The sequence below is a fragment of the Chenopodium quinoa genome, unplaced genomic scaffold (genome assembly GCF_001683475.1).
Source record: "Chenopodium quinoa cultivar QQ74 unplaced genomic scaffold, ASM168347v1, whole genome shotgun sequence".
Lineage (NCBI taxonomy): Eukaryota > Viridiplantae > Streptophyta > Magnoliopsida > Caryophyllales > Amaranthaceae > Chenopodium > Chenopodium quinoa.
This window is the reverse complement of record NW_018743697.1, coordinates 5,003,778-5,023,536: the sequence shown is the minus strand read 5'-3', so window position 1 is coordinate 5,023,536 and position 19,759 is coordinate 5,003,778. Positions and strand designations below refer to the sequence as shown.

At 33.3% G+C, this 19,759-nt stretch overlaps 1 protein-coding gene and 1 pseudogene across 1 annotated transcript; both read left to right on the top strand.

Annotated features, from left to right (window-relative positions):
* The first annotated feature begins 971 nt into the window (after nucleotides 1–971).
* LOC110684429 lies at nucleotides 972–10,322 on the top strand (annotated as a pseudogene).
* Nucleotides 10,323–12,682: 2,360 nt separating this feature from the next.
* Nucleotides 12,683–19,287, top strand: LOC110684428 (phosphoinositide phosphatase SAC2-like). Its single transcript, XM_021860890.1, has 15 exons — nucleotides 12,683–13,338; nucleotides 13,470–13,662; nucleotides 14,315–14,498; nucleotides 14,602–14,767; nucleotides 14,863–15,082; nucleotides 15,223–15,299; nucleotides 16,192–16,379; nucleotides 16,552–16,649; nucleotides 16,737–16,870; nucleotides 16,960–17,094; nucleotides 17,651–17,915; nucleotides 18,012–18,133; nucleotides 18,225–18,344; nucleotides 18,648–18,767; nucleotides 18,859–19,287. The coding sequence occupies exons 2-15, from the start codon at nucleotides 13,480–13,482 to the stop codon at nucleotides 18,890–18,892; spliced, it is 2,046 nt and encodes a 681-aa protein (XP_021716582.1). The 5' UTR covers nucleotides 12,683–13,338; nucleotides 13,470–13,479; the 3' UTR covers nucleotides 18,893–19,287.
* Nucleotides 19,288–19,759: the final 472 nt, after the last annotated feature.

Below are 19,759 nucleotides of genomic sequence, written 5' to 3'. Positions count from 1 at the left end.
GCCACATTGCATATAATATAGATCATTTGACCTACCTTAGACAAGCTGAATCATGTCGAATTTTATTTGAACTTGGAATCTCGATATACTTACCTCACTTTGATTAAACATGTTGCTTTTTTACTGATACAATACTCAATTATACATGTCATAAATCCTTAACTAATGGCCTGTTCTAATTTACTGAACTGATGAATAGAGCTGAATTGAATTATTTACAAGTGATGGATATTAAGAGCTGAACTGAACTGATTGGAGTTGAACTGAAGAGGACAAACCCTAATTGTTGGTTTCACACCCGAATCGTATCATGTTATCATGTCATGTCAGCTTTTTAATATACCTTATGAAAATGATAAAGAAAATAGAGTATTTGATTTGATATTTAGGGTTATAGTCAATAGTAAATCATTAAGAAATAAACGATCATTGTCAAGACTTTTTATGTTGGTTTCACACTCGAATCGTATGATGTTATCATGTCATGTCAGCTTTTTAATATACATTATGAACCATTATTAGAATGATAAAGAAAATAGAGTGTTTGATTTGGTTATTAGGGTTATAGTCAATAGTAAATCATTAAGAAATAAATGATCATTGTTAAGACTTTGTATACCGACTAGTTTTGTGCCTGTGTGGTTTTCGGATTTTTATTGAATTTTAAGATAAATTTTTAATCTATAGGTAAATTTTTAAATTATATCATTAATACAAAATTAGTTAGGAATTAATTCGCTTTTATGACAATTTGCTATCTTTGGTCGAAAATTTTATTTGTACATCTAAAATATTGGTATTTTATTTAAAATAAAACCGTAAACTTACAATTTTATCTTAAATATCCCTAAGTTGAAAGCCAAATGTCGCTGTCTCGTGACCCGATATTAATTATATGATAGGATTATTTTCACCAAGATAATTTTCTGAAAAAACTTGAATAAATCAATAATATGAGGAGGGTATTTTAAAAAAAAATTGAAAATATCATGAAATATTAAATTTAAGGTTTTGGCCATAATTATGTGGTACACGTAGTATCACAGTAGTCGCCGTAGTTTTCTCTCTCTATCTCAGCAATAGTCTGTCTTCTCTCTCCAATGATCTGTTCTTCTCTTCTCTTCCCTTTGTTTTTCTCTCTCCTCAAAAAAGCCTCTTTTTGAATTTCTCTGCTACTCAGATCTCTTTCTCTCTCCTCCAATTCTCCCAACTCACTCTCAATTTCATTCTCGAAGCTTCCATTAACCTAGCTTCTCTCATTCAATTCAATTTTTTTGTAAATTAAACTGTGTTATTGTTTTGTTTTTGCTAGAATTTTAATTTGTGAATTGATTGGAATAATAATGCTTGAATTCGTCGTGTAAATTGATTGTGAATCGACGATAAAAATTGTTTGAGTTTTTTTGTTTGGTTTATTCAATTGTATGCTCAACTGAGTTGACCCGGGCTGAGTCGGCTCGGGATCGGAAGTAGAAGTAGTCATGGTTTCTGAAACTAACAACAGCAACAGCAACAGCAGCAACAGCAACGAAAACAATAGCAACGGTGGCGATGATTTCAGCAACGCCGAAAAAACGGCGTTGATTGGTGGTGGAAATACTGGAATTGATGAACTGCAATCGGAGACGACTTCTTCACATTATTTAGCGAAATTCAAACTCTATGAAACTCGCGCGGTATTAATTTTGACTTTTTTTTGTTTGTCAATTGATCCATTGCTTGTTTTAAATTGATCGTGGTTTGAATGCTTGTTTTGAGTTTAATTTTAATTTTTGAAGGTTTGATTGCTTGTTGATTGTATGATTGCTTGTTTTGAGTTCGATTTCAATTTTCGAAATTCATGGTTTGGTAATTTGTGATAATCAGCATCTACGAATTTATGGTAACGGTGTGAAAATAAATGTATTATTGGTTAGAATTTAATATGAATTTTGAATTTGAGAGTGGCGAATCTGTTGAATTGAATTAGCAATCTAACTTGTTTTATGAATTTTTTGCTGTAAAGAATTTTTAGACCTACCATCATATGCTGAGTGTTTTGTTCTAGATTATGGATGGAGTTGATCTTCTTTTTGCATACGCGTGTCTTATACTCGAATTTGCGAAAATTCAATGATGATGTGACCTTTTATACCTCTTGCCTTTGTTTGCTTGTCAATTCTGCTTATAATGATTGTAATACAATGTCTTTAGGTCATTTGGCTGCAATGTTTAGTAATTCGCAGTGTTTCATTGAATGCACGAGGATGATCGAACAGATTCAATATAGTTGTAACGAATTGAACTAAATCCAATCAGACTTAGGGTGGATATTAGGGATGGGGGTTATTTTTTTTCAAATTTTTAATGCCTTGTTTCACAATCTTTACATGTTACCTTTTTTGTTGTTGAGCAGAACTTTTACATGGTGGGAAGTGATAAAAGTAAGAGGTTTTGGAGGATACTCAAGATTGATAGATTAGCGTTTTCTAATCTCGATGTTTTTGAAGATCCGACAGTATACTCTGCTCACGAGTGTTCAGTTATTCTGAAAAGGATAGATGAAGGAAATAAGTATGCTGGTGGACTGAAATTTGTCACCACATGTTATGGAATTGTGGGTGAGTATAACTGCATGGTTTATGTTTGATGATCTTGTTTCATGAGCAATGACTGAGTAATTTTGTTTTACTTTGGTATTCAGGTTTTGTGAAATTCTTGGGACCCTATTATATGATTCTTATAACAGAGAGAAGGAAAGTGGGGAAAATTTGCGGCCATGCAATATATGCCGTGTCAAAGAGCAAAATGATTCAAATCCCTCATTCTCCTGCTCGATTTGATTCGATTAACTCTAAGAATGAAAAAAGGTCTTTTGTCTATTCTGCATGTAAATGTAAAATGTACCTTATTCTTGTAAGAGACGCATATTCTATCAGAATCGTGCTCTTATCTTTTTGTTGTTGTCATTCCCCTATCTCTTCTTCTGACATATTGTCTAGTCTTCTAGTATGTATATTGGTGTATTTTGCTTACAATTCGGTTTTTTATGGAGGTACCTCCTCTTCTATTTTCATTTGGTTAGTCTTGGATGGTTATTCTATGGCTAGTGTGGTAGTGTTGTTTCATTGTTTGTATAACATTCGTGTAAAGTATAATCATTTGCATTATTTTATTAGACATACTAGAGAATATTGTTATTAGATGCCTTTCCTATAGACTGCAAGTTGTTTATCCAGAACATGCAGAGGGCAAAGTTCATTGATCTTTTGATCTTAAGATAACTTGTAGAGTGACTGAGTGATACAAGGTATTGTCAGGTTGCACAAGGAGACAGTGTTCTTCCCGATTAATGTTGTCTTTTCTTGTTGTAGACTATTTATCATTGAATGTCTCTCTTCTTATCTTTTTATTCTCATTTTCCCCTTATTATTATTTTTCTCTATATATATTCATCTGTTTTGCATTTTTTCTTTGTTGCTAAATTCATTAGATACAAGAAGCTATTAGGCACAGTGGATATTACAAAGGACTTCTTTTTCAGCTACTCCTACCGTATCATGCATAGTCTCCAAAAGAACTTATATGATGAGCAGAAAAAAAACACTTCCATATGAAACAATGTTTGTTTGGAATGCATTTTTGACTCGGGAAATTCGGACTCTTCTTGGGAATAGTGTTTGGACAGTGGCATTGATACATGGCTTCTTCAAACAGGTATTTTAATTTAGTATCTTTGCATTTCTTATCTTGTGTAAGCTTCCTGAGATAAATTATTTTTGCTACAATGCTTGGCTATTGGAATATAAGCTAGGTGACTAACAATGAACTAACTACTACTAATACATACTGATGGAGTGTATGGTAGTTTCTTTGTCCTTATTTTTCTCAGTGTTTTGTGCTTCCATTTTGTTGTGCTTTTCTCTAATAGTGTTAGCAGGAATTGTCAATAAGTCCTATTGGTTACTTGATATTATAATGGTATTCTTTCCTTCAATTTCATGGAGACTAGTGATTAGTGGCAACTACCATCTACTTGATTCTTATCTTTCTTATAGAGGAATATGTAAGTAAGATCAAGTTATTTCAAATGGTACTGACTATCGTTATTCTGGCAGGTCAAATTTCAAAGGTCTGACCGTACTGTCAATTTGACCCTAATTGCAAGAAGATCGCGCCACTATGCTGGAACAAGGTATATATGTTTGTTTACTATTGGAAAATACTTAAAAAAAGGCTGCGACTGTTAGTACATTTAAACATCCTTACCTATTTATGTAAGTCACAACATTTTTAAATGTACTAGTTTTGAAAATATTTAACCTAGCATTAACTTTATTTCGTAGTTTCAATAGTTAAATCCTTTAATGCATGTTTTGCTGAGATTACTATACCTGAGCACTCTTCAATAATAAATAACCCCACGATCCTTTCGATGAGAAATTTATTTGCTTGATTTGCTGAGATTATGCATTAAAATTTCCATCCAAATCCTGCCCTCACCATCTCTATCTATAGTTTGGGAGCATTGATAATAGATGTGAATTTCTTTTCATTACTTGGATAACAATTCCTTTTTCTTTTGCTGACAGATTCTTGAAACGAGGTGTCAATGAGAAAGGTCGAGCCGCTAATGATGTGGAAACGGAGCAAATTGTTTATGAAGAGATCTCTAGTACATGCGTGTCGGAAATCAGTTCAGTTGTGCAAATTAGGGGCTCAATTCCACTTCTTTGGTCTCAAGAGACTTCAAGAATGACTCTTAGACCTGACATCATATGTATGTTCACTCAATACAGATTTTTTTTTTTTTGGGTATGTTTTTCATGATAATTTATGTGACACAATTTTGTCAACATAGTGTCAAAGGAGGACCCCTATTATGAGGCAACTCGACGACATTTTCAAAATCTTGTAGACAGATATGGAAATCCAATATTCATATTAAATCTCATTAAGGTGTGCCTTTACTTTTTTCTCTCTGTTTTCTCTCTCTCTCTCTCTCTTTTCTCCTATTTTAGTTAAATTGCTTAATATTTGTCAAATTTAGCTATTGATAGTATTCAGATGGTTAAAGTAATGGTTTTTTACTTGCAGACTAAGGAAAAGAAACCTCGTGAATCTGTACTTCATTCAGAATTTGTTAAGGCAGTTGCTTCCATCAATAAAACTTTGGATAAGGATAATCGCTTGAAGTTTCGGACAGTGGATCTTACGAGACTGTATAGCATGTAAGTTGACATTTTCTCTCTTTCTTATTTCCCCAAATTACAGATGGTTTGGAACTTAGTATGAATATATTTCCTGTGATGTGAATGAGGAAAAATATTGATCGGAGTATGTACATTTCAGTAAAGGTGACAAGGTATTGATGCTGCTAAGTAGAGTTGCTGAGAATGCGTTGGATCAAACTGGATTCTTTCATTGCCAAGTGCCTTCGTTAATGAATTCAGAGTTGTCATCTGGCTTTTCTAATGCCACTCCAGAGCATGTGAATACAACTGACATTACAGAATATTCTTCTGCAAAGACTCCAAGGTTCCAAAGTGGGGTGTTGAGGACTAACTGCATTGATTGTTTAGACCGTACAAATGCTGCTCAATATGCATATGGTTTAATTGCTCTAGGCCATCAGTTGCATGCAATTGGTATCAATCCCACCCCACTAATTGATCCCGATGACACTTTGGCTAAGATGTTAATGGGGCTTTATGAGGCCATGGGTGATACAATTGCGCTGCAGTATGGAGGATCTGCAGCACACAATAAGGTAGTTTTCTTATCTTTATGACTGCTGGTTTAAATGAAGTGTATTCTTGTGTTCCTACTAGGCTACAATTGAAAAACTTTATGGTTTTAGTTACATTAATTATTTATTATTTATCAGATCTAGCACTTGGCTTAAGTTTTAATTTTCTTTCTTGAAGTTATTGAAATGTGTTATATTTTATACTTGGGGATTGTCAAAATTCTGTGTTCGTAATGATTAAAGAGATGGAAAATTATAATGTTGTTTGATTTCTTCTTTTGATAAGGATTTAGTAATCCTTTTTAATAGGGCAAACCCGAATTTAGCATTTGTTATGATTAATGAGATGGAAGATTACAAGTGATTGGGAAAGAAAGATAAATCTAGATATAATTACAATAATATGAGGATTCTAATATTGAGATCTTTAACGATACAATATATGCTTCAATCGATAAAAACACAAGATTTAAGAACACAATGTTATTTCTCATAAAGGTCTACTATAGAGATAGCCATAGCCTTACAACTACCTTATGTCTCCTACTAGTATTAGAATAATAAATTCCAAATATTTATTAGGTGTAAAAGCACAAAGTCTAATTAAACAACTTGAAAACCATCTACTAGTATACTATATGAACCCTTACTAACAAAATTAAAGCTGACATATAAAACCCACAATTTAATAGCATGGTAAAACCATCACTCATAAAATCAGTATTCTTTTATACTTGTGAGCATCTTTTGATGAAACCATTTTGTACTTCATTAATCATGGATTATGTCACCATTACCTCCCGTAAATTAAGTGTTCATTTGTGATGTGATGCTAATAGATATTCTCGGATCGAAAAGGTCATTGGAAAGCAGCAATACAATCCCAAGAGTTTATTAGGACTCTACAGCGTTACTTGAACAATGCGTACATGGATCCAGAAAAGCAAGACGCCATTAATCTGTAAGTTATTAATTTGAATATTACCATTGTGGTGTTTATGTTTTCCTTATTCTAACTCTTCCCAAAGGAAAGGCTTACCTTAATCGGTAATAATCTAGGATCTTTTTTAATCAGGTTCTTAGGTCATTTTCAACCAGAAGTGGGTAAACCTGCGTTATGGGAACTTGATTCAGATCAGCACTATAGTATTGGAAGACTCACCTCATCCTTGACAGATGATATTTCTGGGTATATCTTTTTCGCATCCCTACCTTGGCTGTAAGATTATATTGGTTTGCTCAAAAAGCGGTTTGAAGGGTCATTATTTTAATACTCCATGTTAACAAAGCAAAAAAGTAATTTAGAACATATTTGTAGACTTGTAGTTGTATGATAAACTGACATTTTGGACAGCAAGATAGGAATTACACAACTACTGGATCAATTTAGGCTTGTACATTGATAATGGATTGAAAATCTTATATGCTGTTTAAAAGCATATTCATGGTGGGCTCCTATGTAGCATCACCTGCACAACCTAATGATTTTGGGGAGGTTTCAAAATTGCTTATGGTCTAGTTTAGAGTGCACAAACGCTTATCTGAGATACACACTTAGAATGTAAGATGATCTCAATTATTGGCATAAAGATTCTGAAATATCATAGTCCAGGTGTATACTCAAGTAATTTAGAACATATTTGAAGTTGTATGATAAACTGACATTTTGGACAGCAAGATAGGATTTACGCAACTACTGGATCAATTTAGGCTTGTACATTGATAATGGATTGAAAATCTTATATGCTGTTTAAAAGCATATTCATGGTGGGCTCCTATGTAGCATTACCTGCACAACCTAATGATTTTGGGGAGGTTTCAAAATTGCTTATGGTCTAGTTTAGAGTGCACAACCGTTTATCTGTGACACACACTTAGAATGTAAGATGATCTCAATTATTGGCATAAAGATTCTGAAATATCATAGTCCAGGTGTATACTCAATTAAGGAAAGGATAGCCATACAGTTGAATGTGGTTTTAGGTTTTTTTGTACCTTCTCTATTTTTATTTTTTTCTTGCAACACCTTTTGGCACGCAATTGAAAAGGGACTTTAGATCAAGTAAACGGACAAAGTAATTAAACATTTTTACCAGTAATAAGAAGAAAGTGTTAATTTGTTACGGTTTGTACCTTCTCTATTTTTATTTTTTTTCTTGCAACACCTTTTGGCACGCAATTGAAAAGGGACTTTAGATCAAGTAAACGGATAAAGTAATTAACCATTTTTACCAGTAATAAGAAGAAAGTGTTAATTTGTTACGGTTTAAATTTTTTAGATTAATTTGTCCGTTTACCTTATCTAATCACTTCCGAAATAGCTTACCAATGTGTGTTGCAAGTTTAATAAAGATAAAAATAAAAAACAGAGTAAGTATCATTTTATAGAATTTCACAAGTCAAACAGCTTTAGGGGACTCACACTTCTATTACTTTTAGGTCATTTTTGAAAAGGTCTATGTCAGATGGAGTTCTTATGTATGAGAGTCCTTCGCCTACAACACCAGCTGAAGTTAGTAATTATCACCATACTTTACCTGACTTAAAAGAAGACAAGAGTGGTCTTTCAGATTCGACGCCTGAGATGCCAACTTGTGACGTCAGCGATGCTAATGTATCTTATACAAGGTAAAGCTATGGCTCTTTCTTACATCTGGTAATATGAGGGTTTTTTTTAGCTAGCTTTATCTGAAGGCGTTGTATAATTTTAGCTAGCTACATCTATTATTCTGTTTGATTTATGCCCTTGCCTTTTGTAGTTTCAGTACCACTTTAGTTTGGCCATAAATTAAACTGAATAACTGTAGCATGAATGGGAAGTTCTCTATATAGCAATGGATTACACTTTCAGCCCATAAAGATTGCAAAAACATGTGAATTTATCTTGCACTTTGTCAATCAATTCCATTCAAATATTTTTCTTAAATCATCCATTTGATTTAAGGAACACAATTTGAGCATTGAAATTGCTAGATGCTATTCACTGATTCAATTGAGGTGCACAAATTTGTCATTGTTTAACTGCTGTGCAACATGATTTTAAATCTCGGATGCGGTTACATAACCACTTTCGCGGGCAACTAAGCTGTTGCAGCCTAATATTTAGGTCTTGGTAAGCTCAAATCCTGTAAAATGTGGCCACGATGTGTGGTGATGTAGCCATTTAATACCATGATATGTAATGTAATTGGATGTTTAAAAGCGCATGATTTGGATAATTTTCCGTCAAAATACTTGTCAATATAACTTAGTTGATTATGTTTCCTAAATAATGTTGTTACTCCATATTTCTAGGTTTACTCCATCCATGTCAGCCCGTCGGCTTTTCACAGATATGCCAGAGACCAAATATATGAGAGGTGAATGTAGTTGTTACATCGAACATGGAAGTGAATTTGATTGTTCAGATATTCTTGATATTGATTGGATTTCATCATCGGGAAATTCATGCGAGGAGGACTCGTATGATCTGTAAGTCCCTTGAATTTCTTTCCCTGCATTTGAAATTTCCAAAAGCAATCTGTATGTGGTGTCAGTTATATTATTTGCTCTGTAGCCTAATGCTATTTTTATTTTTTTAGTCACTACTTATATTTCAAGAAAAGGAGGAAATTTTAAATATAAATAACCGCTACGAGTTATGACCATAATTAAAGCTCAATCATAACTTGAAATTGGTTTCCATGTGCATTCAGATCCTCACTTGTGAACTCTCCAGTTGGTGGTTCCCTGCATGGCAGTTCTGTAAATGATGCATCTCAGGTCAGTCTGCGTTACATCCTTGGTTAAGCCTTCTCTGTTAAAAATTGGTATGCTGTGTTTTCTTAAATAATTCTGGCTGATGACCTGTTGTCTGTACTGAATCCCTGTGTGCTGATTTCGTATCTGTTATATGTGCAACTATCTGATTTTGGCTAGCTTGTCCTGTTTTTGTCTGAAAATAGTTTATTGGGTGGATCTGATTTCATGTACTAATGATTCTGTTACCTGCAGGGGAGATTGCGAGATGCACCTAAAGCTGCAGATTTTCCTGATAGCTTCAAGCATTGGGTCGAGTTTGGATCAACTTTAGCTTAGTCTTTGCTACAAACTGCACAGATTTTATCTTAAACATTTTTTAAACAACCCCTCCAAAGGATATGGGTTGTGCAAACAGAATAAGTATCAGAAGATGAATGAAAAGGAAGAGGTCTTGGCACTAATAATACTATATAATGGCACAACAAAGAAACTACTGAGAGTCGATATTGACAGCTAATTCAGCTAATTCTTTACCGGAGGTCTTGTTATCTCCACACCAAATTAAGTTACAGTAAATTATAATGCAGCAGTCATCATTCTTGTAAATATCTGAATTTTAACATATTTTTGCTAGTTGCACCAGCTACTTTTTGACATTCTAGGGTCTCTCCTGTTTCATTTCATATAATTAGTTTTATCTTCGTACATATTTGATCATTGCCGAATAAGTTTTTGCTCTTTCCTCCTATGTAATTAGTACTATTATTTCGTGTAATGTGAATAAGTTTTCTTGTTTCTTTTTTATTTTCTTGATGAAACTCTAACATGTACAGATGTACTTTGTATGCTCTAATTTATGTCATATCTTTATCGTTTGATCTAACTATTTCTTTGTTTGCTAATTTGGTAAAGAATCTCCTAAAGTAAGCTGTGGATAAAGCAGCAAATACTGGTTGATTCACTAACTTATGAATTGGGAGCAGCAAGCAGCAGCAGCAGCTGCTGCTGCTCTACCACTCTTCCCTATTCCCTCAGCCCTGAAAATGATTGTCGAACGTCTGTGCTACCCAAAGTATATACCGTAAAAATATAACTCGTAGTACCAGTATCATAGACTCCTTTCATCGTCTAGTCTCAGTTAGGGCACCTGAATTTATAAAAACTCGTTTTATAATAAAGATTTGGCTTCATGACCTAAAGGTCATTGGATCAAACACCTCTTTAGATGGCTACTGGGTGGAAATTCATTCATTTTTCTTTACCCTACTCTCTAGGAGTTTGGCCGTTGAGGATGGTTTAAGGGTTTTGGTAAGGTAACTATCTATGTAACCTACTGTATTTATTTAAAAAATAAAAATAGTAGTATGTATATCCCGGATATTGGGAGCATATAATAATATTTTAATAGTATATCCTATATACTACCTCCGTTACATATTATTTGCAACGATTTGACATAAAGTAGAGAGGAAAAATGTCTAACCGTTGCAAATAATATGTGACGGAGGTAGTATTTTGAAATTAAGATTTTGGATTTCGTTATGATTTTAGAAGGATCCCATCAATATTCGATCCATCAATAATATTTTTATTTATATAGTAATGCAATACGCAAGGATGTATAAAGTTCAATAACGAACAATGCTTGGAAAGTTGGAATAGCAGTGAATGAATGAATGTATTGTAGGATTTGCATGTTAAACCCATTTTTAGTGTTTTTACAGGTGAGATGAATCCCTAAATAGGAATATACGGAAATAAATCAGCTACATTAAGTTACTTTTCAATCGGCAATTTTCTTTTAATCCATGAAAATCTAGTTGAATGTTATATTAATCCATATAATAATAGATTAATACGTAACAAAAATAAAGTACTATGTATATATCTTCATGACTAATTAGTCACTAATTTTTCATAATTATCTAATACATGTTCATGAAAACTGTATTCGTACTTAGTCCATTTTTGGTGAATGCGTAAAATGTTACATCATATTCTAGTTGTTTGGAGTTTAATTTCTCCAATCTAAACCAATTCCTCCAAAGTGAAGGGGTTCAATTCACATGAAATATCCCCTTCATGTATTATATTAATACTCCTAGTATTAATATACTATTATCGCATTAATTTAAAATTAATTGGCAAATGATTGAACTAATTTTAATAATGAGACAGAAGACTTATTCCATTGATGAAATCCATATACATACCAGAATGGGCAAGCAGTCATCAACTTATCAAAAATTATATATGTTGTCTAATTCAGTAGTTCGATAAGCTTATCATAATTAATAATCTAAAGTTCTAAACTTAATAACCATTTCTTTCTTACTTTAATATTCCTAAGTCTCCTACGAATACAGTATACAATTAACATGTAGCTACTAGCTAGGCATAACGTATGTGAGTTTCATAACAATTTTTTTAAAAAAAAACCTTTCCTTTTTTTTTATTTTTTTTTATATATTTATTCACGAAGTTTTCATCAAATTATAAATGACCTATAATTTTTTTTTATTTTTTTTTCTAATGTGGACCGTATGAGACTTTAACTTGGGGAAGATATTTACTAGTTAGACATATTTGTGGGTAAATAATTTTTTTTTTTAAAGAAATATAATTATGTACTTCGTATGTTGTATAATATTTAAATTATACGTAAACACTCTCAATAATTGTTGTTCTTTAATTCGTTCTTTAATAGCTCGATCTCCTTAAAGACAATGTTCTTTTGATCGGAGAAGCATCAAAATAAACAACGCTCTTTGGGAAGATGTAATAGTTTAATGGTTCTGTACTTCTGTTTTCTTTTGGATTTGACCCTCATTTGCATTTTTTTTTTCTTCTGAATAGTGCATTAATTTTTTTTTTATAAAGCTGAAATTTTCGAATTTTACAATAATGACGAATTATTAATGTATAATTACCTACATTACCCATATTATTAGGCTTAATGTCACTCTTCTAATTATCTTTGTTTTTTTTTGGGTGAAATTCTTTTTTGACAACAATTTGCAAAAATATAGGTGCACAGATTTTCCTTAAAAAAAAAAATTACCACAACAATAATCAAAGGCATACACTCCTAACTATATATTCTTCTATCTTTGTCTTATCATCAATGAAAAGATTCATAATCATCCTCTTCCATCAAACCACAAAATACCTAAAATGACAATTGATTCCTCAAAACTTTTACATTGTATTTAGATCATTTTCATCAAGTCAACAACATAATTGTACGATTAAGTATAGATCTACCTATCTTTACTTGAGTCATATCGACTATTGCATCTTAATTGCATAATTAACAACCCGAGGCATCGCCTGGGATACACACTAATTGCATTTTAATTGTATTAATTAATACGAACATTATTTCTTAACTAATTAATAGGGTAACTTGGAGTAATTAACCCAATAAACAACCTGTACTCGCAAGAAAAAAAACCAAAAAAAATAACCGAGAGTAACAAACATGAACAAAAAAAAGGGATTCACTCTTTACTATTGAGCTAGTACTAGGTCAACAGTAACACCGTAGTAAGTAGTAACTACCTTTTGTCCTTAGAAAACAGAAAAAACTGAAAGGTACTTTATTTGTTGGGGTACAGTACCTAGTTTTGGGATTTTGGGAACATTTTGAAAATATCCAAAAAAAAATTTAGAAAACAAAAAACAGCTTAGTATTAAAGTGAGGCTAGTTCAATTGTATTTTGGTGGGCGGCCTCTCCTCACTCTTTTTTGCTTTGATTTCGTCTCCTCCTTCCAGTTCCAACCCCTCTTTTTCTTCTCCTCAGGTGCTCAACAACAATTCTATACTCTCTGACGCTTCGATTCGATTCGACGAATATCATATCATCTTCGTATGTCACTCCTCGGGTTCTCCTCTTTATCAATTGCTTAGCATTTGATGTTTTTGTGTGATTTTTTATGAATTACAATTGTATTGATTAAATTCCGGAATTTGACGGGTTTTATGTGTTGTTGTTTTCAGGCGCAGATTAATGGTTGGATCAGAGAGGGGTGAAGAAGAGGTGAATTATAGGTTTCGTAAATTGGAAGAAATGGGGTCAGAAAATAAAAATATTGATAATGGATTAAACGACATAGTTCTTGAACAAGGTGAGAGCAGCAATAGCTCTCCTCCTTATTATTTGGAAAAATTCACCCTTTACGAAACCATAAAGGTGAATTCTTTACTCTACTTTTACTATCTATGATGATCGTGTTTTGTTATGCACATTTGATATTGTTAATGGTACATGATTATAATTGAGAATTGAGATAGAAAATTTATGTTTAGGGTCATTAATATTAAATGGACTAATCATGAGAGTATTTATTTTAATGGTCGTCTTTTGTTGGGTGATAGTTGAATTAGCCTGCTGTGATTAGGATATGATCTTTGATATTCATCCAGCTGTGGTACCAAACTCAATAATGGGTGCAGTGGTAGAATGTTAAATTATTAAACCTTGTGGCTTGTGCTAATGTACTCTAAACGAAGATGGAGGCTAGATATAGCGTTTTTTTAATGAAAATTATTGTGAATCACATTCAGAATGTATGCGTGCTTTTTTTTTTTTTTTTTTGTTTAAAAATTGTTAATCACAGCGAAAATGAAAATGTATATGTGTGTGTGTTTTTTTTTTTCTGGTATGTTAGTATTATTCTAGTGATGTTCAAGTGAATTAGGTGTATTAGATGTGCATTGTTGAATGAATTAGGGAAGTTTAAAGTGAGTACATTCAATTCAAGGTTAAGATTAGTGGCAATGAAAAATGTTTCTTAGCTTGTTATTGTATGGTAACATTATTTCTTTGTGATTTTATGAAATAGGATTTCTACATGGTTGGAAGAGATGCAAAAAGAGAGCATTGGAGGGTGTTAAAAATTGACAGATCTAAACCTTCTGAACTTGTTTTCTGTGAAGATCCAAAAACTTATTCATATGAGGCATGCAAGAGTTTATTGGGCGCCATACGTGGCCTCAAATGCGTTACCGATTACTACGGTATTGTAGGTGAGTCAAAACAAATACAAAAGAAATCACTTTTTTTACATTAAAATTACTTCTTCACGTATACCTTTTAATCTTATATTATTTTCTCTCATTTAATGATTAGGTTTCATCCAATTTGTGAAATCTTATCATATCCTTCTCATAACTGAGAGGAAAGAAGTTGGAAAGATTTTAGGTCATCCGATATATTCTATATCTAAATATAGGATGATTTCAATCTCGCAATCTACTGCTTTGACGTACATGTATAATTCTTCAAAAGAAAATAGGTACATTGGTCATTTTGAATATGAACTTCTATATTTTCTCTTTGTTAAAAGTTATATCGTTCTAAAAAGAAATACAATTCATGTGTATTGAACAGGTACAAGAAACTCTTGCAGCTAGTTGATCTCAGGGATAATTTCTTTTTCAGTTACTCATACCCTCTTATGAATAGGGTACAACATAATCTAAATAGTCAAGAAACGAGACTTTCTTATGATAACATGTTTGTATGGAATGAATATTTAAGTTATCAAATTAGGGAGAGTCTCAAATCTACTATTTGGACTGTTGCACTAATACATGGATTTTTCAAACAGGTAACCATAAATATAACAATAATCCTATAAACAATCAAATTTCTAAGTCATTATTTTGTTTCTTTATCGTCATTTTCAAACTTTCTATACATTTTATATGAGGAAGCTTCTCGATAATATACCATATACATTTGTATCAGGTTGAGTTATGCACTGGTGGAAAGAATTTCATTTTAACCCTTATTGCAAGAAGATCATGTCAATTTGCAGGCACTAGGTTAGTAGTGCATCCAAAATTTTCACATATGTATTTATTCATATGCTAAATGTGTCTTGAATACATAAATGTCAAAAATTTTAGGTATATATAATATATTGGTGAAAGTTTAGTTTGGTTCAAAATGTCCACTTGGAGCAAATTATTATGCTTAGGATTTTACCATTGAATTATAGAGTAGATATTTGTTAGTAATTTTTAACAGAAATAAAATAAAGGGCAGGGCTCATTAGGAAAATGATTCTAGAGTTGGGTTGTGGGGGTCAGGCGTCTACCATGGCTTACCCTTGCCCACCAAGTGTGCCATCCACATTCATTATTGCCAAATTGCCAATAAGCGCCTCAGCCTAATTTCAGTTCAGTTCAGCTCAGCTCCTCGGGCCGATTCACATTTACTTGTTTTTAGTACAGTTCAATTCAATTCAGTTCAACTTCTAATTTCCCTCTCTCATAAATATTCATTTCAGCTTAGTTCAGTTCAGTTCAGCTTCAATCAGTTCAGTTTAGCTCCAATCAGTTCAGTTCAGTAAATGTGAACAGGCCCCTAAATTCCTTCTCTCATAAAATTTTCATTTTAGCTTTATTTAGTTCAGTTCATCTCAATTCAGTAAACGTGAACATGCCCTTTAACTTTGGTTTTTGTTTTATATTGTTCATATATGTCATGCCAAGACTTAATTAATTTTAAGATTTTATATATATTAGAGATTGTTCCCTCTTTCACTCAAAGTTCTACTGATTTCATGTATTACTATAACTTGCCACTTTAGTTCTCTTTGTTATTCAATAGATTAAAGGGCTAGTTTGCATGCACATCTTGATTGACACTTTAATATCTTATTGTTATTTCTTCTTACACTTTTGATCTTCTTTTTCCTTTAATCTGGCCTAGGTATGAGAAAAGGGGTGTCAATGAAAAGGGTCAAGCTGCAAATGATGTCGAGATTGAGCAGATAGTTTGTCCAAGTATTAAAGGCAAAAGCCCCACTGAAATCACTTCAATTGTGCAAAATCGCGCTTCCATACCTCTTTGTTGGTCACAAAAGTCGTCATTGTTTACTCTAAAGCCTGATATCCTACGTAAGTTTAATTGTTATACTACATCCGTAACATATTAGTTGTAACTTTGGTTATTATTTGTGAGACATAATTTATTCCAAAGTTACAATTAATATGTAACATAGGTAGTATATAGTTTAACTTTTGGCTCGTAATATTCACTAGTTTGACCAAAACGTCTTTGTATATGTAGTTTCAGAAGGCAACCACTGCTATGATGCAACACAACTTCATTTCCACAATATGCGCATAAGATATGGAGTGCCAATTATTATTCTGAATCTTATTAAGGTGCTTTAAGTATGACTCATATATAGACATCATGTATTTCTTGTTGCATGAGAATATATTGTACTTCTGATGGCTCTTGTATTGCAGTCATCCAAAGAAACCCACCGCGAATATCTTTTGCATAAGAAATTCGAGGAAGCAGTGGATTTCGTTAATAAGAAGTTGGATGTTGAGAATCGAGTGCAGTTTGTAAGCCTAGACCTTGATGCAGCCTTCCGAGAGTAATATTGCTTCCTTCTCTTAAATGTTTTATTTGTAAGATGGTATAAAGTTACATTGATCTAATGAAAACCTTCACTTTATTTTGCAGTGAGAAAACCGATGAACTGAAAGAACTTCAAGGTTTTGCTGAAAATGCACTAAGTAAAACTGGAATCTTTTCTTGTTCTTGTCAAATGGCTCAATCTGTAAACTATGAATCTTCACTTGACTCATCACATATCGGGTTAGTTCATGTAATCTATTATGTTGTATCCCTTGGTAAAATTGATGAAATGTTGTGATGAATACTTGTGTAACCTATAAATACACTACTTTTGCGTATATGATATATTTTCCGATATCTCACGTCTCTATCCTTAACATACTTTTTCTGCAATATAAGTCTTGCTTTATACATTAAATACCAAGCCAAGAATCTTGACCTCTTTAATTTAAAACTTTTTTCATCCCCCACTTTAAAAATCAAAATTAACTTTTGAAACCAACTATAACTATATCGAGAAATACTTGTGTGGCCGGGGTTACTGGATTTACTCGAGTTACTCCTGACTGGGTAACAAACCCCTGACCAAGTAACTCGAGTAACCCCTGACCGAACCCCTTAAGTAACCTCTGACCGAACCCCTCTAGTAACCCTTAACCAAGTAACTTGAGTAACTCCGGCCACATGGTGTGCCCAGCCATATATAAAAATTTGTCCTTTCATTTTTCATGTTTGATAGATGTGTCTTGTTTGTTTGCGTGTATTAACTGAGTTAATTACACCATTTGTGATGTAGGATCAGCTCAAGTGATAACAACAACATATGTAACCAGAAGGGGATCATAAGAGTAAATTGCCTCGATTCTTTAGATCGCACTAATTTTGCTCAATATGTGTATGGTTTGGTTTCGCTTGGTCATCAGTTGCATACTTTAGGAATAATTGAATCCCAAGATCAGCTCAACATTGAAGACCCTTTAGCATGTGACTTGATGAACCTTTATCAGGCCATTGGAGATGCCCTTTCCCGGCAATATGGTGGGTCTCCAGCGCACCATAAGGTATATATGCTTGGAATCACATAATTCCTCATTTGTATCTCTTTCTTATGTTCTTTTTCAGTAACATGTCAATTTAATATTTATGTTATATGATAGATATTCTCCAAGATCAGGGGTCAATACAAAATGGCTTCGCAATTTCAAGAGTTCATGAAAAGCATTCAGCGTCATTGCAGTAATTCTTTCACAGATGGTGCTAAGCAACAGGCTATTGATTTGTAAGTAATTTTTGGATATTCCTGCAGACTAGCTTGATCATATGCTATAAGTTAGCAGAAGAAAAACTTATGCGCGTTGTTGTTTGCACAGATTCTTGGGACATTATAAACCTGAATTTGAAGGTGGTGAATTGATTCCCTGCGAAACAGATTCAGATCAGATTGACAAGTGTGGATGGATGAATTACACCTACTTGCATAACATATCCAGGTTAAGTGTTGTAGTTTTTGTTTATTTGATATGTTAAACATGTATCGTATAAACTTTTTCTTTGTATGTTTACTTCGGAAAGATATTGCCTTTCATGAAGTATACTGATGCATAGCAATAAAAAAACTGGTAATCATAGTTTGTTAAAGCAAAAGACTGAATAGCAATTTGCCAAGTTGTTAAGGAGTGTATAAGTATGTCCTGCTGGTCAAGAAATTTGTGGTTTGAAAGCAATGTGGTTGATAGATGTTTTTGATTTAGTTGCAAGCAATCAGGGAAACTGATGTCCATTGTGATCTGCAGGTGTAATCCATGCATCTATTCCGACTTTGACAGGCTATTATTTGAAAGCGATGCTGATGAAGCTGGTCATCAGTGCTTGACAGGACCACCTGGAAGTCCTCAGCATGATTCGCAAGAAGGGTATGTTTGACATAAATTCATGATAAAAAAAAAAATTAATAATAAGGATTTGAACCTGCTGCTAAGGACATTATTCATATCATATTTGCAGGTTTCTTTTGGTCGAGTTTCCTACTGGATCGTAATGTGTCTAGTCTGAATCAAGAACCAGCGCTTTTTGACCTTTTAACCATTGAGGCCCTTTAAATTTTGTGAAAGCTCGGCAGAACGCAAATTCTTGTCATTGCCCTGGTAGAAAGAGAGGAAAGCTCGGCAGAACGCAATGATCTTGTCATTGCCCTGGTAGAAAGAGATGATCTATCTTCCTTTGAAGGAAGCAATTGTTTGGTGAAGTGTGGAGTGATATTCATCTTATGCAGGCGTCTTTGTACCCTGGTTCCGCATACACAGTTTGTAGTTCCAAATACAGAGAATTGAAGGTATAATAGATATACAGAATTGAAGGTATAATAGAAAGACAGAATAGAAACATCTCAGGTTTTATGTACTCAGTATTATACATTTCATATCAAATACTCAAGTCACATACTTGATTTTTCAAAACACAAAAGATCTAAAGTCCAACTCTTGGGCATATACCCATTAGCCATTACTAACACAATTGTTCAGGTCTGGCATCTGAATTAATCAGAAACCCAGATGCTAAGATGGCTTGCTTCACATTTCATACCCAAACAAACACTGATCAGTAGAGGCACATTTCAGGTTTCACATCCTGGAACAATAAATAATCGCATTACATCGTCGTTACTTTGGGCTTCATCTACTGCCCTGCCCTGCCCTGCCCCTAAGGTTTATCGTACCAACACATGGATTGCTCCTCCCCATGGGATGAATAAATGATCGCAAAGTCATCATTATCCCAGAGAAGGGTTGAATCTTATTACAGAAAGATGCTATGGAGTACGAACATCTTGAAAGAGCCAGTTATATCCAGAAATTAAGTTACAAGACAAGAGGAACACAGATTCTACATATTTTGAACTTTAAAA